Source organism: Mycetomoellerius zeteki, unplaced genomic scaffold (genome assembly GCF_001594055.1).
Source record: "Mycetomoellerius zeteki isolate Tzet28-1 unplaced genomic scaffold, Tzet1.0 scaffold74, whole genome shotgun sequence".
NCBI lineage: Eukaryota > Metazoa > Arthropoda > Insecta > Hymenoptera > Formicidae > Mycetomoellerius > Mycetomoellerius zeteki.
This window is the reverse complement of record NW_017257764.1, coordinates 624062-638962: the sequence shown is the minus strand read 5'-3', so window position 1 is coordinate 638962 and position 14901 is coordinate 624062. Positions and strand designations below refer to the sequence as shown.

Here is a 14901-nt window from a genome sequence, read left to right as displayed (position 1 = left end):
GTATAGTTGCGAGCTGAAGGGGGTAATTTCCGAACGATAATCGCTGTTTGAAGCTGTCGATCGTCCCATTACCTCTACCCTCGTCCATCGATTTACAAACGATTAGTTGCTTTCCGAAACTCACCGTTGCATATACGCGAAGACGCGGTCGCGATAGTATCGAGTGTTTTAATTAAATATCAGATGGTACTAAATTTTCGTGCGACACACGCTAAAAATACAAGCGCCAAAAGAGAATGAGGTTAAAGTGGCGAACTAATTTCAACGTTGAGAGAGCAGTCGTGAGTTCGATGAACGACGAACGAAGGCTGAAAATGGCCATGGAGAGATTTTGTAATTTCTTTAGTGACAATCTCGAAATTTTGTTTATGGCGATCGATGCGTACGGCGAACCGTGGTGAAAGGGCAATTCCCGAACGACCATGGTTTGTTCGAAGCCGCCACCGACCGTTCCATTATCTCGACTGATTCGCAAACAGTAGTTATACACTCCACAAATTCACTATTTCCATAGGTAAAGACGGCTGCCGTGCCTCTCGCGATTGCACGGCGAATGTTTTAATTAAGTACGAACTTAAAACAAAGTTTCGTCGTGGATGCTAAAAATGCGTTCGATACCAAATGCGGAGGGGGGGGGGGGAGTTAAATCAACGAACTAATTTCGAAGCGAAACACACCGCGGTCCGGCTTCGATTGGACGATATAATGCGAAGGGAAAAAAAAAGTCCGGATTCGTGCGAGAGAGAGTAGTTCGGCGATTTTTCTGGCTGACTGTTATTCCAATTTATTCGAGCTGAATGAAAATAATAATTCGCGAACTCGTCGCTGTGTAAACCGAGACGCAACCGTTTTAAATTCCATTTGATTCTTCGAGATTCTCTCTCTGTCGGCCGATAACTTGGATGTAATTCAATTATATATCGACTCGCGAATTTTTGTTTATCGTGGATCGAAGAGGTCTCCCGGTATTTTCGTACGCGACTAGATATTGTTATTCCCGGCGCTTTGCATGGATATACATAAATGCATGGCGCGCTTTGTGTACTAGCTTTTATTCGCCTAGCTTTTATTCTTCTGGTTTTTATTCTTCCATGTCACGTTGCATTTTGCCGCGCGCGAGCAAGCTAGACGAGCCGTGGTATGCATTTGTCGATGTATACATGTACATTCGGTGCTTCTCCCTCGATGATTTAATCGGACGATTTGAAGATAATTGCGAAATTGACGTCGGGCATTAGCGGGTACGTTAATTTACTAATTCACTTGTCATATAATGAATGCCGCCAATACGTTGCGTCGCATCGAAATTATTTTTCGAACGGCAGGCACTTTAACTCGCAAATCAGAAGCGATTCATGCTATTGAACTTGGACGGACAATCAAAATATGCCTGGCACGTTAAATGCGCGTACGCGTGTCGAAAAATGGATTTCCATGTCTCTTACGAAGGCTTTATTCATGTAGATTCGGTTATTGTCATGTCAACGTTTTGATTCGCAATAGTAACTACATTTCCTCTCTACGATTAGAGAATATATTATACTTGTAATGAAATCTTATGTAACCCCATTGAAAATCATTTCAATCGTATGATGTAATTCTGTAATTCGTATATTTATAGAAATTTATAGAAATTTATAGAAATACCTTTATAGAAATACAATTTGGGAAAAATAATACTGGGCAATTTAATAGATATTGAAAAGTACACGGAAAGAACAAAAATTAGGTATCTAAAAATATAGCTAGACTAGATACAGATTTGTAAAGAATTTTATCGTATTATCGAAATAATTATCTATAAGACGTTCATTTAAGCTGGTGTCCGAATGTCAATTTTTTTTGCAGATAGCTCATCATGCTCGAGTTCCCTACATAATTATTGGATACTTGAGCTAACTTTTTAAATATTTAAGTAAAAGCGTTCCTTCTCTGTAGGTATACATATAGAGTGAATATTTATTTTGAATATTAAAATCATTGAACTTTTGATACTCAAAATAAATATTAATCATCTTCCGATATTACATTTTTGTAAAGGACGTTTGAAAATTTTTTCACGATTAAAATTTTTCACCATATATCTTATTATTCTTATTAATTATTATTAGATACTTGCACACTGACTACTATTCTCTCTCTCTCTCTCTCTCTCTCTCTCTCTCTCTCTCTCTCTCTTTCTTATTCTCTCTCGTTCTTCCGTAAATTTCGACGCTAAGAATCCACTCTGAGACTTTAATAGAACGTCGCTTTATTCGATTGTAAAACTTGTATACACTTATCGAGAAGAACAGAGTGCCGCTTTGGAGTATACTTGACGCGACAAATCTATCTTTCTCAATCCGCGTCTCGCTGTGTAATATATTGTCTTTATACTTTATCTGTGAGAAATATGACCGATCGCGTACCTGAATGGATCAGCAGCGACGACAATACGAGGAGCCGGGGCAGTAGGACGGCGAAGGCCGCGCGCAACATCCTCGTTTCCGCGAGTGATCCTGATTCTCCAAGATCGCCGGGAACGCTCCGCGACGATGATGCGCTCGGCGCGGCGCGCGGCGCAGCGCAACACGACGGCGGCAGGTAAAGGAGATCGACCTATCTCCTAACTCCCGCAACCGTCGTCACTGGCGATGAGTTGTCATCGCTCCTCACACAGAACGGATGGGAGAAGAGGGAAGGACCGAGACCACAACGTGATCCTGGTAAACACTCGGCCGCGGCGAACTCGTACGCGTGCTTTTTTATTCTTTTTTTTTCCCAAATGTTTCGAATGCGTTGGAGAGTCGCCGGTGGGAAATCGATCTTTCCACGTTGGCCAGTCGAGCGAACGAAAGAGAATACGCGCGCGATGCAACGCGGTTATACCCGCGCGCAAGAGACGCACGCGGCTTCCCACTCGCGCGCGCAAACGAGAATTGTGTCGGTAAAAAGTAGTAAAATCCAAAGAGTATGATGTTGACAGCGGCGGCGGCAGCGACGAGTGTTTCAAGTACTTGCGGCGACTTGTGGTGACACGCGACACATAATTTTCTCCACGGCCGCCCCTTGACTAATTGAAAATCTATATACGGCTGCGTTACACGGGTTTCCACCTTCCGCGGAAAGCAGTCGGTACTGCGGCATCGGCACCGGAGGAGGACGAGGCGCCGAGGCGCGCGCGAGAGAGGGTTGGTGCGGCGGATCGAGGGGGACGGGGGTGCGCACACCGATGTATGAGGTAAAGGGAGAGGAGAGACAGAGGAAGAGAGGGAGAGAAAAAGAGAGAGAGAAAGAGAGAGAGACGCGACAAAGTCGAAGAGGTGGTAGCGAACGGCAGTGCTGTTGCTGCTGCTGCTGCTAGTGCTACTGCTACTGCTACTGCTGCTGCTGCTGCTGCTGCTGCTGGTACCGCTGCTGAGTGTGGTGCTGGTGGTGGTAGAGGTGATGGCAGTGGTTCTGGCGGTGGTGGTGGTTGTGCCGATGGTGGCGGCGGCGCTCGAGGAGGGCGGAAGACCACCTGGCAGCGCGGGGTGGAAAGAGCGCGAGGAGGATGGAACGATCGGGTAGGTCGCGAGGGGGTTTGGGAGAGCAGGAAGAGGAGGAGAAGGACGGAGGGAGAGGGCAGGGTGAGTGAGTTCGAGTTGCTTCCTGGGCGACTGCGCTGTTCTCCAAGTCGATGATCGCTGCAAAATCTTCCATCTCTCTCTTTCTAGCGCGAGGACCGTCCCCCCCCCTCTCTCTCTCTCCCTCGGTGCGTTCCTCGTACGTACGCGCGCATTTCTCACTTCCACGCTTGGCGAGTATATGCGTTTGTCGTATACGCGTACGTGTGTATATATATATATATATGTGTGTGTGTGTGTGTGTACGTGCAATGTACACGAAAGAGGGTGGTGGGAGCGCGCGCGAGCGCTCGCGCGTCCGTGCGGGCGCTAACGAAATTGGCGAAATACGCTCCGCTCGGAGGAGCGCGGACGGAAGCTGCCGTCGGTCCCTCTCGGACTCGTGGCGTCCGGCGTATCGCGTCGTCGTCGTCTCACTTTCGACCGCATCGCGCCGTGCCGCGCTGCACCGTACCACCGCCCGCCGCGCTTCCACCACGATGTCGGGTCTCTCAGCTGCGGGAAAAACGGTCGGCGGACGAGAGGATAACGCGGAAGTTAGTTGGCGATCGCCGGGGCGATCTTCCGTACATCGGGCTTAATCCTGTGGCCCGGTAATAGGATCGACCGGCGATCCCTCGGGGAGTATCCGGCGCGACTCTCGAGATTTTCGAATTTATGGGGGAATTGCGGGCGTACGTACGCTTCTTGGACGCCGCCGTATGGAATATGCTCCTCGCCATAAATCCGAAATTCCGAGTGGCCCGAACGACGTCCATTGTTGGGCCGGAGAGTGTAAGGAGAGTCCGTCGTCCCGCGATTGTCCCGCAAGACCGCCCAATGACATTTGCCAGAGAGAGAATCCGAGATATATTTTATTTATAAATCAAATCTACTTCATTTCTCCTCTGATTGAATTAAAATAAAATAACAGGTCTCTAATATATAATTTCGACTCTCATTGACGATGTTTTCTGTCATATTATACATACAATTGTACAATTGACTTTAGATATTTCTCTAGAGCACATTATATTGCATTCGAAAATAAAGTATGTAATATTTCAACACTTTAAAAGAATACTATTTTAGAACGCTTAACAAATAGTTGAGGGTAGTCTATGTCGGCATAGTATTACACCTTTTTTAAATCTTTTATTTCTAATTTTCATCTCATGTTACGTATAATGGATCTCGAAATAATGAGTACAGAATCAACATGACGGTACTATTTCAGTGACAACCTGCAATATAAGGTAATTTCAGAGCTAAATCGCGAGTAAAAGAAACAGCATTATGTTAACGAACGTAATTAATGTATGCCACAGTCTTTGCGACGTGTAGCTACTCGAGATATGTAGCTACAGCGCTGGTACTCGGGAAATCTCGGGATGAGTATTATTCCTTATTTGAACCATAAGCTCGGTATCAACTTGCTCGCAATGGTGCCGGTGGTGCGGCGTAATGGGCTTCTCCTACGCGTTACGTCAAAAAAGGCGTAAAAAGAATAAGAGGAAGGGCGTTTCGTGCAGCCACTCGCACTCGGGGAAGGAACGGTCCGTATATAGCGAAAGAATTTCTCTCGCATTTCGAGTTATTGCACTTGACAGGTTTCTCGCCCCTGCGCTCACTCCGCCACGTTACCACGGCGAGTGCCGGCGAGAAACGGGAAATGGGAGGATAAGGCGAAAGTTAGTTGGTGATCGTCCGTGCATCGAGCTTTAATCCTTTGTCCCGGTAACGGGATCCTGGCGTTAAATCCCTTCGGTCTCGCATCCGCGGAAGATCTTTCGTACTTGTCCAAATAAGGGCGGTAATTTAACACCGCGGAGACGAGCGAGAGCGAACGGTCATTTCCACTGCTCGCTCGAATTCTCGGTTGCCGTAAAATCCCGAATTTACTCTCTCGATTGACTTACACATTATTTTATCTTTCCACCTATATTCCGCTCTTATTCGACTTTCAACCGTTATAATTTTATACGAATATCTCTGAGTTTTCTTAAAATTGCAAAAATTGAAACGATAGTTTTTCAATGTCAGCTAATTTTAAACGAATATAGTAATAATAATAATATTTATTAAAGTGCGAATAATAGAAAAAAGAAAAGCGTAAGTAAAATACAGAATAAAATTAAATAGGGGAAGATGCACTTTTAAAGATGAGGCGTCAGCATAATGTTGCTTTGAAGCCAAAATGATAAATGATTCTTACATTTTTTTCTCTGTTTCAATCTTGCATTATTCGACTTTTAGGCAATAACTTCTGCTGTTATTCTTTAAGGCACAAGTATGCAGAGCGATCATTTCGACCACCAACGAATTCCAAATAGGTCACTTGATAGACCTTCCGCTTGGTTATTTGATAGACTTTTGCGGTATTTCTATCTAGCCTGCCCTCTTACAGTTCTCTTGCACTTGTCCAAATAAAACCGGTGGTCTTGTAATTCTGGAAGGATCGAAGCGGCGGCGATTTTGTCCGTCGGGGAATTTTAAACGTGAGTAATCCCGTTTCTACTTGAGAGATTCCTACATTTTTCAGTCTGTCCATTGCGCCTTCGCGCTCTTTAATCTCCAGCGGTAATAGGGACCGCTATATAAATAGCTTTGTTTGGAAAAAGAAGATGGCCGCTGCCTAGATGTAAGGACTTTTTAATAGCTTTTTTTCAGGCAACGTCACACACATGCGGAATCTGCTAATTAATTTTGACGAGCAGTTTTCCAGCTCTTGGAAAATTTCCCGTGCAAAAGTATAATATTGACGGCAAACGGTATACCACCAGTGTTAAACGTTATTCGAGGATCGAATCACAGACGCGTCTCTTCGTCGCGCTCTTCGCATAGTTGCATGTTACATAAAGCAGATGGAAGAGTGTTTCGCATAGTTTCTCGTTGCCACGAGATACACGTCATGATATCATAGAATCTCTTTCGCATTTGTGAAGTTATCGCGCTTGGCTGCTTTCTCTCTCTCTCTCTCTCTCTCTCTCTCTCTCTCTCTCTCTCTCTCCCTCCCTCTTTCTTCTCCTTATGTAAATAGGATATTTCTATAACGCAAATTTTTTTGTCTTATGTATATACATGTCTTATGTATATATAATATATGATTATATATTCTTCTTATTTTTTATGTGTTTCCTTTTTATTCCATAATTCTATCAATATAAAAAAGCAGGGATAAAGCTAGAGGCACGGTTAAGATCCACCGATGATCGTTCGAGATGATTTCCTGTATATCGGATTGAATCTCGTAATCCGATAAACTGCCGCTAAGTTTTTAGACGATCAGTATTTTGTTGGCTTTATTTAACGCGTTCAATGTTACGCAGATGTATCCTACGATATAATACGTCTGCGAAAACCTACAAAGTGAGGTCATCTCAAAATGAAAATTGTAACAACCATTTCTATCATTTACTCGGAAATAGAAGAAAAATATCCCCGCGAAAAGTAGGATATCATATATATATATATACTCTTTCAATATTTGATTATGTATCTTTGGACGATATTAAGACTCCAACAAATAGCTTCCCATTCTCTTCGCTCGATTAAACGCTAAGGAGAAGGAGAGAAATCGAAAGAGTGGAAACGACTAAGCTGATCGCAGAGATTTCAATATTCATCTAACGATCGGACTGCGGATTTCTATTTAAAGTGTTGTGTAAAACATGAAAACGCATTCGCGGAATTCGTTAGACGTGCATTTCGCTATTGCGTCGATTAAATAAATTCCCGGCAGCGGGAAAGGGCGAGAGAACGCGGCGAAAACATTAAAGAGTTTCCTTCACACTCGGGAGTTTCCGTAACTCGATAGCTTTCTCGCCTTGGCGCACTCCGGTCGGTTCTTCTTTGGCCGACCAGCGCTGAGCTGCACAGGATAAACGGCCAGTGGATGAGACGATAACGTGAAAGTTACTTGGTGATCGTGTAAGGCAATCGTCCGTGTATCGTGCTTAATCCTCTAGCTCTCTGGTAACAGGATCAACATCGAGGGGGAAGAAACTTTTTGGAAGGATCGCACGCGCGCACCGATTAAATGCATCGCGTATTTACCGGATCGTCGCGTAGTCGATTCGCCGTCGAATAAACATCTGCCGTTTCATCAAACGAGATCGCAAATTGGCCGGGAAAGTAGCGGAAGAAGATGTCGAACGTGCGTAATTGATTAAACGCGATTTAATGAATTTACCAACGAGACAAGAGAGAATGACGACCTGTTGACGCTTCGGCGTTTTTTTTTTTATTTATTTTTTTCTCTCTTTGCCACCCGTCGCACTTGTCCGTCATTCGGCGATTTCCGCGTTTAATTATGCGCATTGAAATGCAAGTAACGTGTATGAACGCCGAATTAGAGACGAGGTTCATTATATAGCAATCGAAAATTGCCCAGTACAAACGTGTCGGTTTTATATCCTGTAAAATGAGCGCCAATCGAATCGATATTCGAAAACCATTTGATGAAATGATTGCCGTGGAGTGGATTAACCGGAAGTTCGAAACAGGCGATGGTAATTACAATAGATCGCTTGCATTTGGATCTCCATTTATGGATGGATAACTCTGTAAAGTTCTCAAATTTCTGACAGCTTCGAAGTGGATTACGGTTAGGATACTTTCACAAAAGAGAAAACGGATCGGTTTGTGTAGTAAGCATGCAATGTATGTATTATCAGTATTAGTGAACCTTTATAATGAAACTTTATAATTAATGTTATTATAAAATTATTATATTAATTAATTATAATTAATATGTTTGGAATAATATGAATCGACATAAAAGAACCAATAAAAAGAAAGAGTAAGGCAAAATTTAGAGAACTCTATTAATTGCATTGATTTTTAGATAAGACATCTGTTTCTCATCTAATCTTTATTTGCTGAAAAATAATATAACATTAAAACAGTTCCATCTTTTACAGATTTTGATAAAAATCACGAACTTTATTTTTGAAAAAAACTCTAAAAACAGTTTATAATATTTTCTTTTACTTTACCGAGTAAAATACATAAGAATTGCCCATTCAGATTTGAATACAGAGACTGAGGAACAGAATTCTTGTAAATCAGCGTAATTTTTTTTTTATATTAATATTCCTAACAAATATTATTTTATATCATTTAACATTACGTAAATAATACAAGATATCATTACATTTATTTTTATGTATTATAAAAAAATATTTAAATTTTTTATAGCTATATTACATATATTATATAAGAAATTAAAAAACGGAGTTTCTAAAAATTGACGGGTATAATGAAATTTTTTGAAAAGCATATCCTTTTTCAATATGAAAATCTTTACAACACCTATTACTTATTGTTGAAACAAAACGTTGATTAAAATTTGTTGTTCAGTGTCATACTTAAAATGGACAATCTATAATAACTGAAATTCAAATGTGTTTCATCTGTTTCCTCGATAAAAATCCGACGTAAAAAAAATGTTACTGGTTTACGGCTAATTAGCTGAAATTGCATTAGCGATAATATCTAATGAATTTGCTAATACGTACAAAGGATTTGCTGCTGTAGCAAATATAAAGACGTGATAGCAAAACATGCATGCTGTTACAGATCGATTTATTTATATAGAATAAAAATTTATATAATAAAAATTTAGATAGAATAAAAAATACCGAATGTATCAACAATGTATTAATTAACAATCTATTAATAATCTATTATTGTATAATTTATATTCTATAGCTAGAATCACTCAAAAAAGTGATCTTGGAATTATAACGAAAATTATCTAAGTACGAAAAATAGCTAAAATAGATAAATTTCTAGCAAGTACTGCGATATTGGATATGTATTGTATCTAATCATATACATGACAGAGATAGAATTTAGATTTGTGCTATAAATTCTATGCGTATAATACATAATTTTCTATCAGATACAAAAAACAGCTATAATTCTAGCTGGAGCAGCAAAATATTTTTTTGCGTGATATAACGAAGAAATTTTGGCGTCTACTTTGTTGGGTCGATATAATGTCGCTCAGGTTGCGGATAGAAATTTGCGCTGATAAATATTACATAAATATAAGACGTAAAAAATGCAGGCAGACAGCAGGGTTGAGGAATTTCCTTCACGTTCCGAGATGCTGGTGCTGCTGCTTTCGACGGTGCCAGGCGGCGTTGTAACTCTTCGACCGACATTACCGTGGGGCTCTACAAGAAACGCTGCGGGGCCCCCGCTGCCAGACGGAACGATCCCGCATATCGATCTTAATTCCGCAGTCTAGCGAGCAGATAAGCTCTCGGATGCTTAGCATTCAGACGATTTGAATTTTTAGCCGACTAGCCGAATTTAGTCGTTTCTCTCCTCTGCTCCGCTCCACTCCGTATAGAAATCGCCCTATACGCGATTTGCTTCCGAGCTCGTCCTTGCAAATACGTTATTCAGACGCGAATCCCGGAATACCAGCGCGGATCAAGATATCTTGAGACACCGGCATTCTGTGTCGCACCTAAAAAAAAATCAATAAAAGAGCAGACAAGATTTTTATTGTATATAAAGTGAGAGGAAGAGCCTCAACTCGTATTATCCTCTTACTTTAATAGAAATTTAATTTTTACCACTATTCGTCCAACATATAAAATTCCGTTTGAAACCTTTTCAAAATCGCGATACATAATCCACCACTGCTGGAAAGAAATATATTATTTAATATTGTGCAAACGTTTTTTTTCCTCCTTACTCAGCTTGTGCGCAGACACGTGACATAAAAAATGTAACGGGTAATCAAAGATATGTATGTCGACGTCTCCTCCCTCTCGTTCTTCTCTTGTCGCTTTTACGTCGATGATGTCCACCGCACATGGGGAAACGGGACGCGGACGGGTACGACGGTCGGCATGAAAGTTAGATGGTTATCGTCTGGGGCAATTTTTATGCGCATCGTATCCATCTGGTTGGCTCGTATCAAAATTAACACGCGAGCCAATAAAAGTTTTAGCATCGATTTTTTCCGCCTCTTGAAATTTTGCTACATTTAGAATCGAATCGCGAAAGCGAGAAAACGTTTTCAGCAGCGAATTAAAAAAAAACGTATAATGAATTTTTTAATTACAGCCAATCTTCAAATTGAAACATTTTCATTAAGTCGGACTACACAGAGGTACTGTTAAACTAATTAAGAAAAAAAGTGAAACTCGCGCATGGAAACTCGTATGATGAAAAAAAAAGAGTATAAAGTGAATAGCTATTTTATCCGGAAATTTATCTGTCCTGATTCACAATTCGCATCCGCATACTCTCGTTCTGGCCACGCCGCTTTCATCTTTTTTAGCCAGCGTTTGTTAATTGATATGAAACAAACAAACGAAATAATATTGCGAAAAGTTCTGTACACACGATATCAAATATTGAATTAAATCGTTTTTAAAGTAATAACACGCATGGGAGGTAGGGAGGGGGGGGGGAAGGTTAGTAACGTCTGTAATCAAACCAGTTGCCATTTATGGATGAATTTTCAATAAAAATCAAAAGGTAACGCGGCGGTTTCGGCTCAATTAACTAATTAGCGAAAATGTCTCTCCTGCGGATATAATTTTATCGGAGGTCGTGCTCTCGTCGCCCCCGGAAGAGAAGAAGAGAAAGGGTGAGACAGAAACGCTGTCGCAAAAGGTACGCATTAATTCCGTTGCTCGCTGCTCGCTTGCATCGTTTACGTGTTGACGATGTAAATGAAGCGAATTGCCAGGCACTTACTGCGAGCTATTTAAGAAATCATGAATCCAGGCGCAGCAGCGTTTCCGCGTACGGATCGACCCTTCATCCCCCCCCCCCTCTCTCTCTCTCGCTCGCTCTATCATCTATGTACATTTCTCGATGCCGTGATTTCGCCGCTGAGGGCTCAACCTGTCAGAACGAAACGATAACGCCGAAAGCCCACGATCATTGTAATTCATTCGTCGTTTAATTCATGAACGTAATAACGAATGCACCGCGCCGGCGATAATGTATTTATTCCGCGATTTACATTCGGGTGGGATTTAAATTATTGTAGGGACAATTATTGCACTTATATCACTCGGCGCGTAAACTAATTTCCATGCAGCATTTCGTATCTCCGATAAATGTACACGTCGCGTGACCAGTAAATGATATCGTTTGGAGAATAAACTGCTGGACAATTAAACTTGAGCGCTGAATCAAAGTAGATGTTATTTCTGTCGCATATTTATCGATTAAAACGTTTACCGTTGACGTCTACCCTAATTTTCTTTATTACCAAGTGACAATTTTGTACAAAAACGGCCGCGGCCGTTGCGATGGGAGTGAAGGAATATCTAGATTGTGTCTTATCGACACGAGAAAACGTATTGCTCATAAGTTTAAGGCGCGGCAACTTACGAGGGTTGACCTAACGTTGACACGTCGATAAAATTGCACGATGTTAGGCGCGGCACTGCACTTACGCGAGGTGGGCTGCTTAAAAAAATTATGCGAGCTTAAAAGTTGCCGTCCTAGAGAACTCGTGGTCGCGCTCTCACGGTGACAACCTCTGCTTTGCGTCTTGGTTTTCTTAATTCCGAAAGAAACTGGGATGGCAAACGGGACGATAACGCGAAAGTTACATAATGGTCGTCTAGCATGATCTGTGTTCTTAATTCCGGCCGAATAAAAAGTCGGATAATGGCGGAAACTTGCTCGCATGTTCTCACGAAAACAAAATGCCCCCGAAGACGGACACATCGCTATTACCGTTAGCGAAAAAGCATTCCTCTACGTCCGTGTTCGTCCCGCCGCGCCGACGCCTTTTCGTATCGTTTCGGCCATGATATTTGCGCGAGAACGAGTGGACGGAGCCGTATGTAACATTCACGATTACATTTCCGAAGCGTTCCGCTGCGATTTCAAACTTGAATTGATTGTCGCTGTAGCGCGATCTATTGTATCTCGTTCTCTATCCAGAACGGAGATAACTTTTGCTAAAAACTGTGCCACTGTGTGAAATTGATAGTTTGCAGAATATGTTCTAGAATATTGATCTTCAACCTCTTATTCGCTTTAATAATTTAAAAGTGAATCAGTGTATTATTTAGTGGTATTATATGATTTCTGTAAATTAAATATACAGAAAATCATAACCTCTAAGAGTGAATCAGTGTATTAAGTATTAAGGCCCATCTACAATACACGTAGTAAGCTTGGTTTAACACATAAGAGTAGGTGTAAGAGTTTAAAGTAGGTGTAGATGTAGGTGTAAGTGAAATAAACTAATTTTATTTCTTACTCTTACTTCTTAAACCAAGCTTACTACTGTACTGTAGAGGGGCCTTTAGTCAAAAACAGTAAATTCACTGATGATTACATCAGTTATAAGTATAGTAGCACTTTACTGATTCACTTTTAGAGAGTACTTATTTGGAGATCGAGAAACTGCAAAATGTATGTATGGAAAGAACGGTTTTGCTGAAGTATCTAAAAATTTAGCTATCAGATACAAATCTAAAAATAATTTTATTGGAATTCAAAATGTATGTATGGAAAGAACGGTTTTGCTGAAGTATCTAAAAATTTAGCTATTAGATACAAATCTAAAAATAATTTTATTGGACCAAAATAATTATATAGGAAACTCAAGCATATGTTGCAAAAAATTTTTTTATTTTAGCAATCAGTTTGAGGTCCAATAAAATTATTTTCAGATTTGTAAACTAAATTTTTAGGTATCTACTACTACAACAAAACCGTTCTTTCTGTGTTATATATTACATTTTCAATTTCTCGATTTTTAAGTATAGGTAAAAATAAATTCTAAATGGTAAAATTACTTTCAGATCTGCATCTACCTAATTTTTAGATATTTCAAAACCGCGTCCTTTCTATGTAAAAATAAGGTACATTGTATTATAATTACTCTGAAGACGGTTTGAGATAGAGCACCTGAATTATTATATGTATATATTTTTAAATAAGAACAGATTTTTTTTTAAATAAGAATAGATTTGACAATTTAATTTTATGCTCTACTAATTGCGCTCTATTTGCTCTTTACATTTTTCGCTTGATTTTGAATCTCAAGAATCTTTAGATCAATATACCCTTTAAAGGTTTCTTTTCTGTTTATGATAGGAGACTTTAAACAGATTTTGCGGTCATCGTAAGAATACAGAAAAATTCTTTAAAAAAACTTTTTCTTCTCATTGTGTCTTGAAAATTAAATACAGACATTTAACGGTCTAACGTGAGTTGTTTCACGGCGTTACCGTTTGCTCTTTACCGTGCTTTTTACCAAAAGACACGATTAAAAAGCTGCCGCGGCGACGTCGTCGTCGTTTCTTAAAGTTGTCTTGCCTTCTAAACGCTAATGAAACGACTGAAATAAGTTGCCGGCGCTTGCCTCGGACGACTTACAAATTTACTGTATTTTGAGCAGCCGCTTCGCAGTCCGCTCCGGCTCTATCTTACGTAATGTGAGAAAAACGAGAGCAGCGGCCGAGACGGTAGTAAAAAAGTTGGGCGATTACAGTATGATTCTTTTTGTGCTGGTTGCCTGACTGTTAATCGATTTATGTGCAATTTCCAAACGTCTATTTTGCGATATACATATAAAATGCGCTTCGATTCAATATATTGTTCTATATAATATTAAAAAACGGAAACAAAATATTCTCAATATCGATCTCATCTATCGATGTCATGTCAGGACTATAAGGTAACTGTTTAATTAAGTACGTACAAGTTACCTTACTGGCCAGCACTCCTCAACCCAGCTCTAATACGTCTATTGATAATACTGTAATCCAAGATAATATAATGAGAGTTGTCCGAGCATAACAGAATCAGGTTAATCAAGCTGGTCGATGCAACTTGCTTCTTGCTAAGAGTCCTGAATATCAAAGTACAATTTTCAACGCTAACATCCGTTAATAAATCGTACCATTAGAAAGGCAGTCGTCGTTATATTAATATTGACTTGATAGTCTCGGTTTCTTCGATAAGACTTTTTAACACGAGCGAAAGAGGTTATATCTAGTTAAACGGATCTTGGACCCTTCAGAGCTGACTCTAAAATTTCTAATATAGGTGTAGTTACTAACGCTGAGTTTATAAAATCCATTTAATTTATGCTAATTAAAAGGCACTAATTAATTTCAAGGAACTGAAAACTAAAATATAAAAAATAAATATTAACCTTCAATTTGAATCATATTTTTATTTCCTCCGTCTGTATCTGCAATTTGTTCTTTTACTGTTACATTACTGAATAGTTTTTTAACAAGATATTTTAGGAGAGATCGAACTTCTCCTCCTTTATTTCGGAGAAATTTGAGAGTGCACTTGTAAAAAAGAC

At 40.2% G+C, this 14901-nt stretch overlaps 1 protein-coding gene across 2 annotated transcripts in view; it reads right to left on the bottom strand.

The window, feature by feature from the left end:
- Positions 1 to 3262, bottom strand: part of LOC108729484 (cell adhesion molecule 2) — a 30217-nt gene extending 26955 nt beyond the window's left edge. For both annotated transcript variants that reach the window (XM_018458630.1, XM_018458631.1), the window contains exon 1: positions 2409 to 3262. In XM_018458630.1, the coding sequence (XP_018314132.1) occupies positions 2409 to 2478 (70 nt within the window). In that variant the 5' untranslated portion in view covers positions 2479 to 3262. The remainder of the gene's footprint in view (positions 1 to 2408) is intronic.
- Positions 3263 to 14901: the final 11639 nt, after the last annotated feature.